Source organism: Rana temporaria, chromosome 9, assembly GCF_905171775.1.
Source record: "Rana temporaria chromosome 9, aRanTem1.1, whole genome shotgun sequence".
NCBI classification, from domain to species: Eukaryota; Metazoa; Chordata; class Amphibia; order Anura; family Ranidae; genus Rana; species Rana temporaria.
In genome coordinates, this window is record NC_053497.1 from 11466387 (window position 1) to 11485876 (window position 19490).

Consider the following 19490-nt stretch of genomic DNA (forward strand, 5'->3'; position numbering starts at 1 on the left):
ATGCCACCAAATGCAGCCACTGTGCCATGCCACACAGCAACTGTGCCATCAATTGTCACCACTGTGCCATGCCACCAAATGCAGCCACTGTGCCATCAATTGTCACCACTGTGCCATGCAACACAGCAACTGTGCCATCAATTGTCACCACTGTGCCATGCCATCAAATGCAGTCACTCTGCCATCAATTGTCACCACTGTGCCATGCCATCAAACAGCAACTGTGCCATCAATTGTCACCACTGTGCCATGCCATCAAACGCAGCCACTGTTCCATCAATTGTCACCACTGTGCCATGCCATCAAACGCAGCCACTGTGCCCCTCAATTGTTGCCACTGTGCCAATTGTCACCACTGTGTCCTTTAATTGTCACCACTGTGCCCCATGATGCCACTGTGCCCATTGTCACCACTGTGCCCCATGATGCCACTGTGCCCATTGTCACCAATGTGCCCCATGATGCCACTGTGCCCATTGTCACTCACCACTGTGCCCCATGATGCCACTGTGCCAATTGTCACCTATGTGCCCTTTGTCACCACTGTGCCCTTTGTCACCACTGTGCCCCATGATGCCACTGTGCCAATTGTCACCTCTGTGCAGTTTGTCACCACTGTGCCCCATGATGCCACTGTGCCAATTGTCACCTCTGTGCAGTTTGTCACCACTGTGCCCCATGATGCCACTGTGCCAATTGTCACCTCTGTGCCCTTTGTCACCACTGTGCCCCATGATGTCACTGTGCCCCTTTCCCTGTAAAAAGCACTTACCTGAGGATTCCATGTCCTCCCTCGATGTCTTCTGCCGCTGTGGTGAAGCTTCAGCCAATCAGGTTCCTGATAACCAGAATCCGGGAACCTGATTGGCTGAAACGGCCGTTTGTCTTATGCAAGGAGCGCAGATTGCCTGCGCTCAGAGTATAGACAGCTGAGAGCCGGAGAAAAGCCTATCAGAGCCGCTGGCTTTGATAGGCAGTTCCCCTCAGCCAACCAGCTGCCGCTATTCGGGTAACCGGCGTCCCGCGTCCGGTTATATGAATAGACAAGGCAGCGCTGGCAACCAACCAGTAACATACATTCGTGCATTTATGCACGAATGTGTGTTATTTGCGAGAGGGGGTGGCGCTGCAGCGCCCTCTATAGACGGCCGCCAGAACTGCGGTTAAAATGTCAAAATGACATTTTAGCCGAATAAAAGTTCTTAAAGGGCCCGTTTTTTTTTTTTTTTTTTGTGACTGTGGGAGGGTGGGGGCGGCGCCCGTGCGTCCCTATGGATGAGCTGCCACTGAAACTGGTCCTTTGGTTAGAAAGTTTGAAGGCCCCCGCTGTAGAACCTGGAGAGGAAATAGCGTAGCACATTCCATTTTGATGGCATTCGCACAGAACAAAAGGTATATGCAGTTTGACAATTTGACATGACATGACAAATTATTTTTTAATGCGTTAATAAACCACAATGCCTTTGTGTTTTTCAGGATACAGGATTTTATCTTCAATAATAATAATAATAATAATAATATATAGGAACGACTACTCATAGAACAAAGCAATATAAAAACAGACAAAAAATGTCCCCCTGTGTAGTCGGTAACCCATGTGAATTGATCAGTTCAGCATACATTCTGGGAACAGTACCAGCGTGCCTGGACGGGGGACTCCCACGCGCATGCGCAGGAGGCCGAAAACCCAACACACAGAAGCAGCCTGGGGAGAAGATGTTGATGGCCGGCGAGGGATGCAGCGGTGGCATCGCGGAGACAGACGTGAGATTTCTTTGGACTTTAGTTCCACTTTAAGAATTTCAGTGCGGGAGTTGTCCGCTCGCCATGGGAGAGACCTGTCAAAGTGGGCCAGTCTGGATGAAGTCCAGGGCCAAATTTTTGTCCCAGTCCAGCCCTGGGAGTCGCTATGCAAAGTTGATGAAGTCCATGTCCCGTACCATGGGGAGGGTCAGCTCCAGGGTTCCTGCGTCAGCCATGAATTTGGCTTGTCCTGATTTGTCATTCACCGCGTGGGGGAGGTGCAGTCCGAGCTTACTGTGAAAAACACAAGAGAGTTAGTCTAATTTATATGATATCATTTATCAGGGGCGGACTGACCATTGGGACACTCGGGACACTGCCCGAGGGCCCCATGCCACTAGGGGGGCCCCATCAGGGTTGCCAGGCTCAATAAAACCAGGGACAGTATGTAAAAATCTGTGTTTTTTTTACATCTGTCCCTGAAATGTCCGAAACCGACATGCTTTTGATGTGAAAATCCTGAGATTTTAGCTGCCCCGTCTCTGCACTGCCTCAATACAGACCATGACCACAAAGTCTGCCGGTTTAAGGATCAGACCTGTCATAATTGCGGTAGGACCGGCCATCTGAAACGAGTTTGCCGTAGCAAGAAGGTGCGAGATAAACAACCTCTGAACCCCAAGACAAAGACATATATGGTGGGAAGATATACATCATCATCTGAGTCAGAGGATGAGGAAGTGCTCCACAGATTAGACATACATCATATGCATTCAGCACCCTCCGCAATGACTGTAGATGTAACCGTTGAGGGAAAGAAACTCAGGATGGATGTAGACACAGGAGCAGCAGTTTCAGTTATCACCCAGAAACAATGGAGACAACTTCAGACCCGAAAAACTGTCCGCCCAACACCAATCAAACTGCAGACATACTCAAAACAGATACTCCACCCACTGGGTTACGCAAAAGTAAAGGTATTGTACAAGGGTCAGACAAAGAGACTGCCATTATATATCCTAGAAAATGGGGGACCCCCTCTCTTTGGGAGAGACTGGATTGCTCACTTTGGTATGCCAGACATTGCCATAAGTCCCTGTAACACCGTTACCATTCCATTAGGAGATAATGAGGGATGGGTGGTGTCCCTGAAGCAGCGGTTCCCAAATATTTTTGATGACCAGTTGGGAAAAATAAAGCATGACTGTGTGAGACTCAAGCTGAAACCCAACGCTCAGCCTAAGTTCTTCAAAGCTCGGACAGTACCTTTCGCACTCCGAGCAGGTGTGGAAGCAGAACTAAGTCGGCTGGAGGAACAAGGTGTCATCTCAAAGGTAGAGCACAGCGAGTGGGCATCACCAGTTGTACCGGTAAAGAAATCGAATGGGGACTTGCGCATTTGTGGCGATTTCCGCATGGCACTGAACTCTCAACTGGAAATAGACCAGTATCCCCTACCCAGAGTAGATGACATTTTTGCCTCTCTTGCAGGAGGTCAAAAGTTCACCAAGCTTGATCTCAAACAAGCATATTTACAGTTTGAGGTCCATCCTTCTTCCCGCAAGTTTCTGACCATCAACACCCACAAGGGACTGTATCAATATAATCGGATGGTGTTTGGGGTAGCCTCTGCCCCAGCCATTTGGCAACGAAAAATGGATGAGATTTTGGCGGACATTCCTTTCACTCAGTGCCTGCTAGATGACATGCTCATTACAGGACGGACCGACCAGGAACACAAGCAGAATGTGGAACTTGTGTTGGCGAGACTCCAAGAACAGGGCCTGAAAGTGAACTTAGCAAAATGCCAATTCATGGTGCCTAAATTGGAGTTTTGTGGCCACCTTGTGGATGCAGAAGGTATACACACCACGGAAGCCAAGGTTGATGCTTTAGTCAAAGCTCCAGCCCCAACCAACGTCCAGCAGCTGCGATCATACCTTGGCTTGCTAAACTATTACCACAAATTCCTGCCAGATCTGGCACACACCTTGTTTCCGTTGAACAAGCTTTTGGAGAAACACTCCAGATGGGACTGGTCGGCTGCATGCCAACGTGCTTTTGAAGTTTCTAAGCGGAAGCTGTTGGCGTCACGCATGCTCGTGCACTATGACCTCCAGAAGCCTCTCACCTTGGCTTGTGATGCCTCACCCTATGGTCTGGGGGCGGTACTATCTCACATCTTACCAGATGGGTCAGAAAAAACAGTGGCATTTGCCTCCAGGTCTTTGACAAAAGCAGAAAGCAATTACTCACACATTGACAAAGAGGCTCTTGCGCTGATATGGGCAATTAAGAAGTTTCATCTTTACCTGTATGGTAGGGAATTCACCATACTGACGGACCATAAACCACTCCTTCAGATCTTTAGCCCTGACAAAGGCATCTCCCAGACTACTGCGGCCCGCCTCCAACGCTATGCCCTATTCTTGGGGGCATACAGCTACAAAATTCAGTATCGTGGTCATGATGCCAATGCTAATGCGGACGCTATGTCCCGACTGACAGGGAGGTCCATGGACTCTTCTCCACCGGTCAAGAGTTGTCGTTACACCAGCCTGTCCTTCTTGTCTTCTGGGGAGATAGCAGCCCATACAAACAAGGATACCTTTCTGAAAACAATACTCTCCTGGGTACGTTCCGGTTGGCCTGCAACTGTCACACAGGAGTATGAACCTTATTTCCGTAGGCGTATGGAATTAACTGTGGCTGGCAACTGTGTTTTATGGGGAGACCGAGTGATCATTCCACAGACCCTCCGGAGACACATTCTGGACTTGCTACATACTGGTCATCCCGGGAGCACACGTATGAAACAAAAGGCCAGAGGCTATGTGTGGTGGCCAAACCTAGACTCAGATATCACAACATATGTGAATGCTTGTGCTGGATGTGCACAAACGGCAAGAGACCCTCCTCGAGGGTGCGTCCAGCCCTGGACTTGGCCCACGGTTCCTTGGTTTCGCCTACACTTGGACTTTGCAGGCCCGATCAGAGGACACACCTTCTTGATCATAGTGGACGCCCATTCAAAGTGGCCTGAGGTCATTCCTGTTACTCAGCCAACGACTAAGGCAACGGTTTCCATACTGTTACATCTCGCTGCTACGTTTGGATACCCCAGAGAAATCGTCACAGACAACGGTGCACAATTCACCAGTCAGGAGTTTCAGCGTTTCCTGACTGCCCACAACATCAAGCACAAGTTGACCGCACCTTACCACCCGGCTACAAATGGTCAAGCAGAGCGGTTTGTGCAGACTTTTAAACGCTATTTCAAAGCTACAGTGGCTGCAAGTAAACAACAGTCCCTGTCACCCCAGCAGCTGGACTCCTTCCTTTCTGCTTACAGAAACACACCACATGCAACCACTGGGAAAACTCCAGCAGAACTCCTTCTGGGGCGGCAGCCATGGACTGTTTTGGATATGCTCCGCCCTCAAACAGTCCAGGAACATGTACTACAGTCCCAAGACAAGATGGTCAAACACAATGAGCTCCCCCGATTCACAGCCCAACAAAAGGTATGGGCCCGATCTTATGGGGCTTCCAACACCCGTTGGCTTCCTGCTGTCATTGCAGAGACTTTGGGACCCAAGATGTACAAGGTCCGCCTGGAAGATGGTTCCATTTGCAGACGTCATGCGGACCAACTGCGTCCTCGTTCTCAACTGCCCGAATCCCTGATTCCGGCTGAACCACCAGTATCTCAAGGATCTGCTCCCAGAGAATCAGGATGCACAGACACTGATGATTGTGGGGACTCTGAACTTTTGAACTCAGCTCCAACAGAGCCCTCCAGCTCTGGTCCGGAGGTCTGTTTACCCTCTGAGCTGGGGGATCCCTTCTTGGCCCTGCCGGTACCCATTCCGGCCAGCCCTGTTTCCTCCGGTCCCGAATCGCTGGATGCCCGGCCTCAACGACACTGTCGCCCTCCTGACCGGTTTCAGTTGCAAGAGCGGTTACGAGACTTTCGACGGGGCCGACGGAAGTGATCCGATGACATATTAACCCCGCAAGCTTGAAGTCCCGTAATTCTCCTGTGTTTGGAGGACTGTTATTGGACAGCTATCAGTAATGTTTTGTGCCTGTTATTGTTTTGTTGTGTTTTTGTTTTTTGTTTTTTTTTAGGGATGGATGGAAGGTGTTATACCTGAAGGGTTTCACATGTACTGGCACTTTAAGGCTGGCTCCACCCAGCAGTGATGACAAGGGTCAAGGGGCATAGTAGCCATCTTAGAGAGACCACATGTAGGAAGCAGTGATATGTAATGTCCTGAGATGCATGTTGCAGTGTACAGGCTGTACTGAATAAACATCCATTGTTCCAGCCCAGAGTCTTGTCTCCCTCACAACACAGAGGATATAACATCTGTAAGCCCGGGGGCCCCATAATCTTCTGTTGCCCAGGGGCCCCATGAGTTGTCAGTCCACCCCTGTCATTTATAGACTGTTGTTAGAACTCTCAGGCCTCGTACACACGACCGAACATGTCCGCTGAAACTGGTCCGTCGGACCAGTTTCAGCGGACATGGTCGGTCGTGTGTAGGGCCGACCGGACAATTTTCCGGCCAACCGGACAGGTTTCCAGCGGACAAATGTTCCTTAGCATGTTAAGAAACATGTCCACTGGAAGCCTGTTCGCCGGACATGTCTGATGGTCAGTACGACTCATCGGACATGTCCGCTGGCCCGAGAACCCGCGCATCGCGTCTAAGTGATTCGACGCATGCGTGGAAGCTTTGAACTTCCGGGTTCGCGCACGTCGCCGCGTCATCACTGTGTCGTCGCCGTGTATTCTGTCCGCGCGGAATTTGGTCTGATGGTGTGTACAGCCATCAGACCAAATGATCCCAGCGGACATGTCCGATGAAAACGCTCCGCGGACCGTTTTCATCGGACATGTTGGGTCGTCTGTACGAGGCCTTAGCCGGTTCACACAGGGGCGACATGACTCTGGCCGCGACTTTGCGAGGCGACCTGAACACGACCTGAGCGCGCACCACAGTGCGACTTGGGGCAACTTACAAGGCGACTTCAAGTCGCCATCCAGGACAGGAGGCTTTCCAGTGGCCAATCAAACAACAATCAGCTCTGTGGGAGGGAGGGGTTTGCCTGAGAAAACTATTTTCTCTTCCTTCATTGTTGCTTCAGTTAAGACAGGGAATCCGGCTTAACTTCCGGATCCCCTGCCGTTTCAGCCAATCAGGTGACAGATAACAGACCTGAGCACCGGATTGGCAGAGAGGCAATTCAGAGAAAGGGAGTCACCGCTCCAGGTGGGTATACTAAGGAATCAAGAACCTCTCAGGAAACCAAGGGTGCCGGCAATGCACAAGGCAAATAGTGGAAACTTCGGAAAGATGGACAGCCGCACTCCAAAAAAAACTCTTGAGTTGTCTTTATTGTAAAATCAATGATAAAATGCACTACAAAAGGCAGCAAAAATAGGGAAAACAGCCTACGCGTTTCACACTGGATCAGTGCTTGATCATGGCTCATGATTAAGCACTGATCCAGTTTGAAACGCGTAGGCTGTTTTCCCTATATCAAGAGTTTTTTTGGAGTGCGGCTGTCCATCTTTCCGAAGTTTCCACTTGAGGCAATTCAGAGTTAGGAAAGCGAATATTCATTTGCTTTTCTAACACACCTGGGTGGACTGTGAGTGCCACTTGCAGTTCACCTATTTTGAAGCCTATTAGAGCCTAGGTACTTCAACCCCCCCCACCCCACACCTGAATAGGGGGTGGCAGCGGCTCCCATGGATTCATGCTATGCATGAATCTATCCATTGGTCGTAGAGGGGGTGGCTGGAGAGAGGGGGCGGCGCCCGTGCGCCCTTATGGACGCACCGCTACTGGTGACTTGTCTGCTGGGCCCCTCCCACAGCTCTGTCCTAACATTTGATGTGGGGGGGGGGGGCGTATCTTATAGAATTCCTGTCCTTAGGCCACACATCACAAGGATTACTTACTATTTGGGAGTACAGAGGTTTATGTATTTTTTCTTTACATCAAGTGAAACATCAGAGACCTTGGTATCAGGAAGCTGAATGCGGATCTAATAAAAAATAAATAAAAATATTTGTGAATTATAGAGATACAGTATAACAGAAAAAGTATATATATATATATATAATTTACCTAAACTGTTATTTAAAAAAAATAAAGTTTTCTGTTCAAGTTTGACGTCCTCCTCTTTGCACTCACAACGTACGCCCCCTGCAGGGAGCGCGCGGCTCGCGCTGTGATCACCGGGTCACTGAGACTCCGTGGATCACAGATCCATGTAAGGGGCCGGTCCCGGCCCCTTACCGCGTGATCAGCTGTTAGCCAATGACAACTGATCACATGATGTAAACAAAAGATCGGTAATCGTTTTTTTTTTCTCCTCCTCCTTGAGGAGAAAAAGAAGCCGATCACCGGCTTGTTTACAAGGGACATCGGTCCCGAAGAGGAAGGAGGCACATCTGCCTCCTCTGTGCCCAAAAATACTGTCTGCCAGTGCCACCTATCAATGCCTGCAGTGCCACCTATCAATGCCCAGAAGTGCCACCTATCAATGCCCAGAAGTGCCACCTATCAATGCCCACCTGTGATGCCAATCAATGCCACCTAGTAATGCTGCCTATCAGTGTAACCGATCAGTGCCCATCACTGCCACTCATCAGTGCTCATTACTGCCACTCATAAGTGCCGCCTATCAATGCCACTTCTCAGTGCCCACCAGTGCCACCTATCAATGCCCTTCAGTGCCACCCATCAGTGCCGCCTATCAGTGCCCACCAGTGCCGCCTTATCGTTGCCCATCAATGCAGCCCATCGGTGCCCATCAATGAAGGAGAAAAGTTACCTGTTTGCTAAATTTTATAACAAAATATAAAAAAAAAATTTGTGTAGGCAACGTCGTTTTAATGATGAAGTTGGAAAACGTTGTTTTTCTCATGCTGAAAAATGATCGTGTGTCGTATTTTAGTCATCTCAATTGTTTTAGTCGTATTTTAGTCGACTAAAATAGTATTCATTTAATCGACAATAATGTTTTAGTCGACTAAATTAACACTGGTGTAAGCACCTGGATTTGGCTTGGCACAACCCCCTTTTCAGGCCCTTTACAGCAGGGCTCAGACTAGGATAGGAAAAAACATTACAAGGACCCACGCAGTGTTGCTGTTGGATCTTGTGATAACAAGGAGCATGCGGATAGGAGGAGCAGAGTGACCGGGAGATGATTAGGTCCAAATCTCTCCAGCACCTCAGCAGGGTCCAGACCTACCACAGGCACCCATGCCACTCCTGCAGGCTACACTTTGTCACCAACTCAAGGGAATATTAAACAGGAGATGTAAAGGAAGCCGCCCCCCCCCCCCCCCCCCACATCAACTAACTAAGTTATATTGGACAGTATTGGGAAACGGTCCAAACACTCACCACCATATCTTCACAGCAAGCCGTTGACGGGTCTTTTCGACTCAAACCCAAAAAGAGATCTTCAGAACTAACTCTTTGCTTAAAAAGAATTTCATATCTGTGAACAGAATCGTGTAGACATTATTGATGACTGTATAAAAACGGGGGGGAACTAATGCGCAAAACCAACCTCAACAAGGGCACAACAAAGCTAAAATAAGAAAATCAAACTAATAATGCAGCTGCCACGACCAATAGTGTTCACACACTTGAAGCAATTAATGACAAGGGGGGGTGTAATGGCGCTTGCAACAGGATCTACTTAAAACTAAATATCAATAACGATTTCCATAATGTGAATAAGTGGTCAGGAAAATGTGCTCCACTGGTTCCTGTGTAAAATGTGTTCCACTCTGAATAAAATCATATACCCACCCAACATTAAAGCGTTTTTTTTTTTTTTTAAACCTGCAAGGCAAAAGGCATAATCAGCCAGTATGCACCACATACTGGCTGATTATGAAATACTTACCTCGGAACGAGGTGAGGAACACTTACCTGGTTCACGCCGAGCGAGATGTCATCTTGCTTCGGCGTGTCTTGCTTCCGGGTATCGCCGCTCCAGCGCTGTGATTGGCTGGAGCGGCGATGACGTCACTCCCGCGCGTGCGCGCGGGAGATTTAAATTTGGCAAGGTCCGGCGGCTGGCGGTCCTTTAGCCGAGGATCCCCCCTGCACATGCGCCGCTGCAATCAGCGGCGCATTGCTGGGGGAATATCTCCTAGACCATACAGGTTTAGGAGATATTCTTGATACCTACTGGTGAGACGTATTATAGGCTTACCTGTAGGTAAAAGTGACAAATAAGGGTTTACAACCACTTTAACTGAGTAATGTGGAGAGTGGATAAATGATGATAAAAAAGACAAATGTGCCAGTGACCCGCACAATATTAATAGCGAGTGATCTGGAATCGTTCAGATAAAATTAACAAGCAGTAGCCATCTTCATAAACATAAAACATATATAGTGCAAATATAGGGACAAGGTGAGTAACTTGCCTGTGAATCCAGCGAGAAGGTAAGCCGCGCCGCTGCACACTCTGCACGTCCACCCCGAGCGTTAATCGCGCGATAAAAATATTGACGGCGTTAACATGGGTTTGCGTTAACGCCGTTAATATCGCGTTTAACGCACAGCACTAATATATATATGTATATGTATATGTATATATATATATATATATATATATATATATATATATATATATATATATATATATATATATATATATATATATATAATTTTATATATTTTTTTTTTATATTGACATTTCTTGATAATTTTTTTTTTTAATTCCTTGGTGAATTATATGGGACATTTTTCACTGCAGTCATTTATGGATTGAAATTTTTTTCACTTTTATGCATGGATTGGAATTTTATTATTTATATTTCTTCCACTTTTTGATGTTTTTTTTCACTTTTATGGATATTATTAATTTATTGCACTATGCACTTTGGATTGGTTTGAGCTCATTTGCATATTTGCACTATATATGTTTTATGTTTATGAAGATAGCTACTGCTTGTTAATTTTATCTGAACGATTCCAGATCACTCGCTATTAATATTGTGCGGGTCACTGGCACATTTGTCTTTTTTATCATCATTTATACACTCTTACTACTCTCCACATTACTCAGTTAATGTTGGGTAAGTATATGATTTTATTCAGAGTGGAACACATTTTACACAGGAACCAGTGGAGCACATTTTTCTGACAACTTATTCACATTATGGAAATCGTTATTGATATTTAGTTTTAATTAGATCCTGTTGCAAGCGCCATTACACCCCCCCTTGTCATTATTGATGACTGTCACTGGAAGAGTTTAGAAGCCTCAAATCTGTTACAGTAAAACCTTGGTTGGCGAGCATAATGCTTGTAATCCAAAGCACTTGTATATTAAAGCATTTTTTTAAAGGATATAATAGGATATAATAGAGAAGAGAGGCGCCTCTAAGTGTAGCAATATGTTGCTAAATGTTGTACCTTCATTAACCACTTAAGGACCGCCTCCTGCACATACACGTCGGCAGAATGGCACGGCTGGGCACAAGCACGTACAGGTATGTAAAGCACGTACAGGTATGTCCTCTTTAAGTGCCCAGCCGGTCCGAAGCTGCGGGACCCGCGAAACCCGATCGCCGCTGGAGTCCCGCGATCGCTACCCGATCCAAAGCTCCGTGACCGGGACCCGATCGCCGCTGGAGTCCCGCGATCGGTCCCCGGAGCTGAAGAACGGGGAGAGCTGTGTGTAAACACAGCTTCCCCGTTCTTCACTGTGGCGCCGTCATTGATCGTGTCATCCCTTATATAGGGAATCACAATCAATGACGTCACACCTACAGCCACACCCCCCTCTGTGTAGGACACCAATTTTGTTTGGGAGCGCAATTGTCAGTTAAAGCAACGCAGTGCCGAATCGCAAAAACTGGCTGAGTCCTTTAGCTGCCTAAAGGTCCGGGTCTTAAGTGGTTAAATGTAACCATATTGCTACACTTAGAGGCTCCTCTCTTCTCTTTTATACTCGGTTGTGACATGACGCTACTTGTATATCAAGACATCGCTTGTATATCAAGGCAAAATGTATTAAAACATTTTGCTTGTCTTGCAAAACGCTCTCAAACCAAGTTACTCTCAAACCAAGGTTGTACTGTACTTTAGATTTACTTTTATTCTGTGGTCACATGTCCACAAGTTTGGCCATCAAACCTACATGAGCTTGTTGGACATCCCATTCCAGAACCATGACTGTTGCCAAGCTGGTCCCCTCTTAGTGACTAGAACATCCCCCTCCACAAGATTTTTGAGTGTGTAGTATGTGGGGATCTGGCCAAAAGAGCATTTGGGAGGTGAGGTACTGATGTTGGATGAGAAGACCTGATCCCAAAAATGTTCAGTAGGGTTGAGGTTGGGTATCGATCTTGGATAAAAAGGCCTGACCCCAAAGGTGTTAGGTAGGGTTGAGGTCAGGTACTGATGCTGGATGAGAAGACCTGGCATACAATGGGCACTTCAAATCATCCAAAGGGTGTTCAGTTGTGTTGAGGTCAAGTATTAATGTTGGATGAGAAGAAGACCTGGCACACAATGGGCACTTCAAATCATCCAAAGGGTGTTCAGTTGGGTTGAGGTCAAGTATTAATGTTGGATGAGAAGATGTGGCGCACAATGGACATTCCAAATCACCTAAAAGAGATGTTCAGTAGGGTTGAGGTCTGGTACTGAAGTTGGATGAAACGACCTGGCACACAATGGGCATTCCAATTCATCCAAAATGTGTTCAGTAGGAAGTTGAGGTCAGGTACTGTACTGAAATTTGATGAGAAGACCTGGCACACAATCAGTGGCATACCAAGGGGGGGGGGGCGTGATTTGCCCCGGGTGCCACACATATTTAGGGGGGTGCAGACCTGACCGTGCAGAAAAATGATTATTATCTCGGTGTGACCGAGCGTTGTGCAGGGAGGGAGGGAGGCAGACAGCCGGGAGAGGACTGGAGCTGGCATACAAAGGTTTGCTGAGGTTATGGAGGTGTACTTGGGGATACATATGAGGGGTGCAGAGGATTTGTGGGGGTGGAATTCTGCTGGGGGCTGTGAAGGTGTGCAAAGATATATGTGTGGGGGTGCAGAGATGAGCAAGGGGGTATGGCGGTGTCTGGGGGAGGGGGGGGGGGTTACAAGGATATGTAATATTAGGGGTGGAGCAAATGTAATATTAGGGGTGGAGCTAATGTAATAATAGTGGTGGAGTATAATGTAATATTAGGGGTGGAGCATAATATTAGGGGTGGAGTATAATGTAATATTACGGGTGGAGTATAATGTAATATTAGGGGTGGAGTATAATGTAATATTAGGGGTGGAGCATACTGTAATATTAGGGGTGGAGCATACTGTAATATTAGGGGTGGAGCATACTGTAATATTAGGGGTGGAGCATAATGTAATATTAGGGGTGGAGCAAATGTAATATTAGGGGTGGAGCATAATGTAATATTACGGGTGGAGTATAATGTAATATTACGGGTGGAGTATAATGTAATATTAGGGGTGGAGCATAATGTAATATTAGGGGTGGAGCATACTGTAATTATAGGGGTGGAGCATACTGTAATATTAGGGGTGGAGCATAATGTAATAATAGGGGTGGGGCATAATGTAATATTAGGGGTGGAGCATACTGTAATATTAGGGGTGGAGCATAATGTAATAATAGGGGTGGAGCATAGTGTAATAATAGGGGTGGAGCATACTGTAATATTAGGGGTGGAGCATACTGTAATATTAGGGGTGGGGCATACTGTAATATTAGGGGTGGGGCATACTGTAATATTAGGGGTGGGGCATACTGTAATATGGGGGAGCACTGTAGGGGAGCACTGTGAGGGAGCACTGTGAGGGGGGGCACTGTGGGGGAGCACTGTGGGGGAGCACTGTAGGGGAGCACTGTGAGGGAGCACTGCGGGGGAGCACTGTGTGGGGGAGCACTGTGTGGGGGAGCACTGTGGGGGGAGCACTGTGGGGGAGCACTGTGGGGGAGCACTGTGTGGGGGAGCACTGTAGGGGAGCACTGTAGGGGAGCACTGTGAGGGAGCACTGCGGGGGAGTACTGTGGGGGAGCACTGTGGGGGAGCACTGTGAGGTGGTCAGGGAGTGATCTCATAAGGTGATGGGGTTTCTTATTCACAACATGGATTTGAATGACAGACAGCTCAGTACACGTCAATAGTTGGGGTGTTGAGGAAAGCCTAGGGGTAGGGGACTCCTCCAGGGCTCACTTCTTCTCTCCAGTACTCAGCACGGCCCCTCACTGTCCTCATGTACAACATGCACTTACCTATACTGTAGTGCCACATAATCGTATGATTCGTAGATTCGTAGAAAAGAACAGTTTGACTTACTCCGGTTTTTCTCTCGGATCCAAAAAATCATCGAATTCTGCCCCTTCTCTGACTTCTGACTCGTGCCAAATATCCTTCCCATCTTTTTCTGTCTCCGCTGTAAAATGAGCAAAGTGATGACATGATCATAGGAGCAGGATGAAGGGTTGAAATGTAAGGCCCTTTTCACACTACAAAATAAATCCGTTTTAATAATCCGTTTTAAAATCCGTCAGATAATGTTAAAAAACGGAAGTTATACGTCCTTTATAAAATATCATTAAAGTCTATGGGATTTTTTTATGTTCCGTAAAGATCCGTAATAGTCAGTTATAACATACGGACGTTAGTTATAACGGAATATGTGACGGGTCTTGCACTATTTTTTGTAAATTATTTGTCCGTTGCAAGTAACGGATATATTAACGTCCGTTATATTTTAACATTGAAGTCTATGGCACATGGACGTTAGTAAATGTCTCCGTAAATGTCCGTTATGTTAACGGACGTTAATTTTACTGAGCATGGATATTCAGGGGAACCCCGCTGTCAATTTAAAACAAAAATGACGTGCGGTTCCCGGTAAATATCCATAACCAGACCCATTATCCGAGCACGTTGACCTGGCCAGCCGCAGAAAAGAGGGGGGGACAGAGTGCGGCCCCCCCTCTCTCCTGAACCGCACCAGGCCACATGCCCTCAACATGGGGAGGATGTCCCCATGTTGATGGGGACAAGGGTCTCATCCCCACAACCCTTGCCCGGTGGTTGTGGGGGTATGCGGGCGGGAGGTTTATCAGAATCTGGAAGACCCCTTTAACAAAGGGGACCCCCAGATCCTGACCCCCCCCCTGTGTGAAATGGTAATGGGGTACACTGTACCTCTACCATTTCACGAAGGAAGTAAAAAGTATTGTAAAAAAACACACTGACACAAAAGAATAAAGTCCTTTATTAAAAAAAAAAAAAAAAAAACTCCAGCGCTGAAAAATCCACTCGTTCCCGGCTTCCAGCGTTGTCCTGATCCTGCGACGGGTGCGCGATGAGAAGATCCAGCGTCGGGTGATCTCCGCTCCGGCGATGTGAAGATCTATTCATCCGGCGCAGCAGCATCCCGGACCTCCTCTCACCGCTGGGCACAGCCCAGCGAATGAGCGGCTGAAGCAGTGACATTTCTTATATAGAGGAGGCAGAGCCACCCGTCACGTGACCCTGCCCCCTCTGACGTACCTCTGCTACGTCACTGGGGAAGACCATGAAGAGGAAAGACCTTCCCTCTTCTTGGTCTTCCCCAGTGACGTAACCTGAAGGGTCTGGTTATGGATATTTACCGGGAACCGCACGTCATTTTTGTTTTAAATTGACGGCGGGGTTCCCCTGAATATCCATGCGACTTCTGGAGCTGGACTTCAAGAAAGGGTGAAATGTTTTTTATTAACGGACGTTAGAAAGGAATGATATAACGGATGTATACGGATATATACGGATAAACATTATCCGTTTTCAATAAAGGAAGAATGGTAAAATATTTATCCGTATGTATCCGTTATTAAATCCGTTAATAAACGTCCGTTAATAGGTGTAATACGGATATTATAAAACGGACATACAATCCATAGTGTGAAAGAAGCCTAAGTGCCATGGCACTGCCAAGAGGTCCAGATACAACTTTATTCCATTAAAGATCACGGTTACAGTTCACGAAATATCCAACGCGCTTTGGGGGTCTACGTGCCAAACAAGCTGCTGATTAGGCCTGTGCATTCATCTCACGCTGGAATAAATACCATTGTAGGTCCAGTTCACTACTGGTTTGTGCACTATTCCTCCCAATGATGGGGCACTATTCCTCCCATTAATACCAATGATGGGGCACTATTCCTCCCACCGACACCAATGATGGGACATTATTCCTCCCACTGATACCAATGACGGGGCACTATTCCTCCCACCGACACCAATGATGGGACATTATTCCTCCCACTGATACCAATGAGGGGGCACTATTTCTCCCACTGATACCAATGATGGGACACTATTCCTCCCACTGACACCACTGATGGGGCACTATTCCTTCCACTGATACCAATGATGGGACACTATTCCTTCCACTGATACCAATGATGGGACACTATTCCTCCCACTGATACCAATGATGGGACACTATTCCTCCCACTGATACCAATGATGGGACACTATTCCTTCCACTGATACCAATGATGGGACACTATTCCTCCCACTGATACCAATGATGGGACACTATTCCTTCCACCAATATCAATTATGGGGCACTATTCCTTCTCCTACTGGCCACAGGCGCTATGTAACTTTTTACTCTCACTGATGGCCAAGCCTGAGACATTGTCCCATTGACTCTGAGGCATTTTCTACCCCGGATGGCCACAGTCTGGCCCCCCCCCCCCTTTTCTGAAGGACAGTAAACTGGCAGTTTGCTTAGAAAGTTTGGAGACCCCCCCAGCCTAGGCGTTTCAAGTGAAAGTGGGCACTGCCAGAAAGAGGTACCCGCTCCCCCCCCCCCCACCATAAAATGAAGTTCTAAACGTGGAAGAGGAGGAGGGAGGAGGATTTTCTGCTTTAAATAAATACTTACAAGTGGAGATGTTTTGTTGTATCTTTTTTACAGATCCAATGTCCCCAGGCCCAGCAAACCCAGATGAGGAAGGACACTAAAAACAAACAAAACAAAAAAATAATAATAATTATATATATATATATATATATATATATATATATATATATATATATATATACAGTATATATGAAAATATGTCATATATATGTAAAGTACAACTACAAAACATACACATATATTGTTACCAGAAGGAGGTAAAGGAGAAAGGAGGAGCACCAGACTGATTGTTGAAAAATCATGAAGAATTGATTAATTCAGAAAAAGTCAAAAAGGACAAGCCAACACGTTTCTAACAGGCTTCTGCTTCATCAGGGCCTAAAAATGATAGTAAGAATCTGGAAGACAGTCTCAGGTTTAACTCTTTCATGCTTAAAGTGGAGTTCCACCCAAAAATAGAACTTGCACTTTTTGGAATCCTCCCCCTCCCCCCCCCCTCCGGTTGGCACCTTTCAGGGGGGGGGGAGAGGAGGGAGCAGATACCTGTGTAATACAGGTATTTGCTCCCACTTCCGGATATAGATCACCTTGGTGATCTACGCCACTTCCGGCGCCTACTCTGTCCTCCCGGGCTGTCTTCTAGGAGAAACAAAGGTCCCAGAAGACAGCAGGGACCAGTGAGGATGCGCAGCGCGACTCGCACATGCGCAGTAGAGAACCAGGAAGTGAAGCGGCAAGGCTTCACTTCCTGATTCCCTTACCAAAGATGGCGGCAGCAGCAGCCAAAAGCTCACTGACAGCTTTAGCTGCCAACATCGTGGGCGCCCTGGACAGGTAAGTGTCCATATATTAAAATTCTGTAGCTGCTGGCTTTTAATATTTTTTTTTTTCCGCGGACCTCCGATTTAAGCCTATTTCTGACATTTGTTGTTAAAATCCATATTTTTTGCTAGAAAATTACTTAGAACCCCCAAGCATTATATATATTTTTTTTAGCAGAGCGGCTCCGGTAAGCGGCAGAGACCACCGGGAGTGGCGAGAGGGAGTGAAGGGCGTGACCTCTCCCGCCGCCGATAAAAGTGATCTTGTGGCAAATCTGCCGCAGAGACCACTTTTATCTGAAAGTGGACCGCCCACTGTTTAAAAAAAATACCAGGGTTGGGGTGCCATTTCAGAATTTTATTTGGGTACTGCATCGCTCGACCGCACAATTGTCAGTTAAAGTAACGCAGTGCCGTATCGCAAAAAATTGCCTCGTCATGAAGGGGGGGGAAATCTCCTGGAGGTCAAGGGGTTAAACATGGAAACATGGGTGGGAGGAGCTAAATTTTTTACACTTTGTTCACCTGTCCCATACCCAGATTAATACCGCTCTGACATGGTTAGTAAGGGTAGGTGTTAGGTGTCGGAACCGAGGGACGGTGCTTGGAGGTGGGTAGGGGGTGGAACCAAGGGACAGTGCTCAAGGGTGGGTAGAGGGGTGGAACCAAGGGACAGTGCTCGTAGGTAGGTAGGGGGGTGGAACCAAGGGATGGGGCTCAGAGTTAAGTAGGTGTTGGAACCAAGGGACGGTGCTCAGAGGTGGGTAGGGGGGTGGGACCAACGGACAGTGCTCAGAGTTAAGTAGGTGTTGGAACCAAGGGACGGTGCTCAGAGTTAAGTAGGTGTTGGAACCAAGGGACGGTGCTCAAAGGTAGGTAGGTGTTGGAACCAAGGGACAGTGCTCAGAGGTGGGTAGGTGGGTGGGACCAAGGGACAGTGCTCAGAGTTAAGTAGGTGTTGGAACCAAGGGACAGTGCTCAGAGGTGGGTAGTGGGTGGAACCAAGGGACGGTGCTCAGAGGTGGGTAGTGGGTGGAACCAAGGGACGGTGCTCAGAGGTGGGTAGGTGTTGGAACCAAGGGAGGTGGGTAGGGGGTGGAACCAAGGGACGGTGCTCAGAGTTAAGTAGGTGTTGGAACCAAGGGACGGTGGGTGGAACCAAGGGACGGTGCTCAGAGGTGGGTGGAACCAAGGGATGGTGCTCAGAGTAAAGTAGGTGTTGGAACCAAGGGACAGTGCTCAGAGGTGAGTGCTCAGAGGTGGGTAGTGGGTGGAACCAAGGGACAGTGCTCAGAGGTGGGTAGGTGGGTGGGACCAAGGGACAGTGCTCAGAGTTAAGTAGGTGTTGGAACCAAGGGACAGTGCACAGAGGAGGGTAGTGGGTGGAACCAAGGGACGGTGCTCAGAGTTAAGTAGGTGTTGGAACCAAGGGACAGTGCTCAGAGGTGGGTAGTGGGTGGAACCAAGGGACGGTGCTCAGAGTTAAGTAGGTGTTGGAACCAAGGGACGGTGCTCAGAGGTGGGTAGGTGTTGGAACCAAGGGATGGTGCTCAGAGGTGGGTAGGTGTTGGAACCAAGGGAAGGTGCTCGGAGGTGGGTAGTGGGCGGAGACAAGTAATGGTTCTCAGAGGTGGGGAGTTGGCGGAGCCAAGGGACGGTGCTCGGAGGTGGGTCGGGGTTGCAACCAATACCAAGGAACGGTGCTCAGAGGTAGGTAGTGGGCAGAGACAAGGGATGGTGCTCGGAGGTGGGATAGTACATCTCCTGGAGGTCAAGGAGTTTAACATGGAAGCATGGGTGGGAGGAGCTACATTTTTTTACACTTTGTTCACCTGTCCCATACTCAGATTGATACCGCCCTGACATAGTTACTAATAAAGCAAACAATAATTTATAATAAAACTTTTATATACTCACATGACTTTCGATTTCCTCCTCCTCCTCAGAAGGGTGGCGAAGCAGATCACATAGAGCTT

General features: G+C 47.6%; 1 protein-coding gene across 1 annotated transcript; it reads right to left on the reverse strand.

Moving 5' to 3' along the window:
• Window positions 1-1410: 1410 nt before the first annotated feature.
• Window positions 1411-19485, reverse strand: DNAAF6 (dynein axonemal assembly factor 6; the record flags this gene model as incomplete). The annotated part of the gene is made up of 6 exons (XM_040325185.1): window positions 1411-2037; window positions 7718-7803; window positions 9174-9270; window positions 14125-14221; window positions 16715-16790; window positions 19432-19485. Coding segments are annotated over 6 exons (540 nt in total), but the record flags the coding sequence as incomplete, so codon positions are not given.
• Between the last annotated feature and the right edge of the window lie 5 nt (window positions 19486-19490).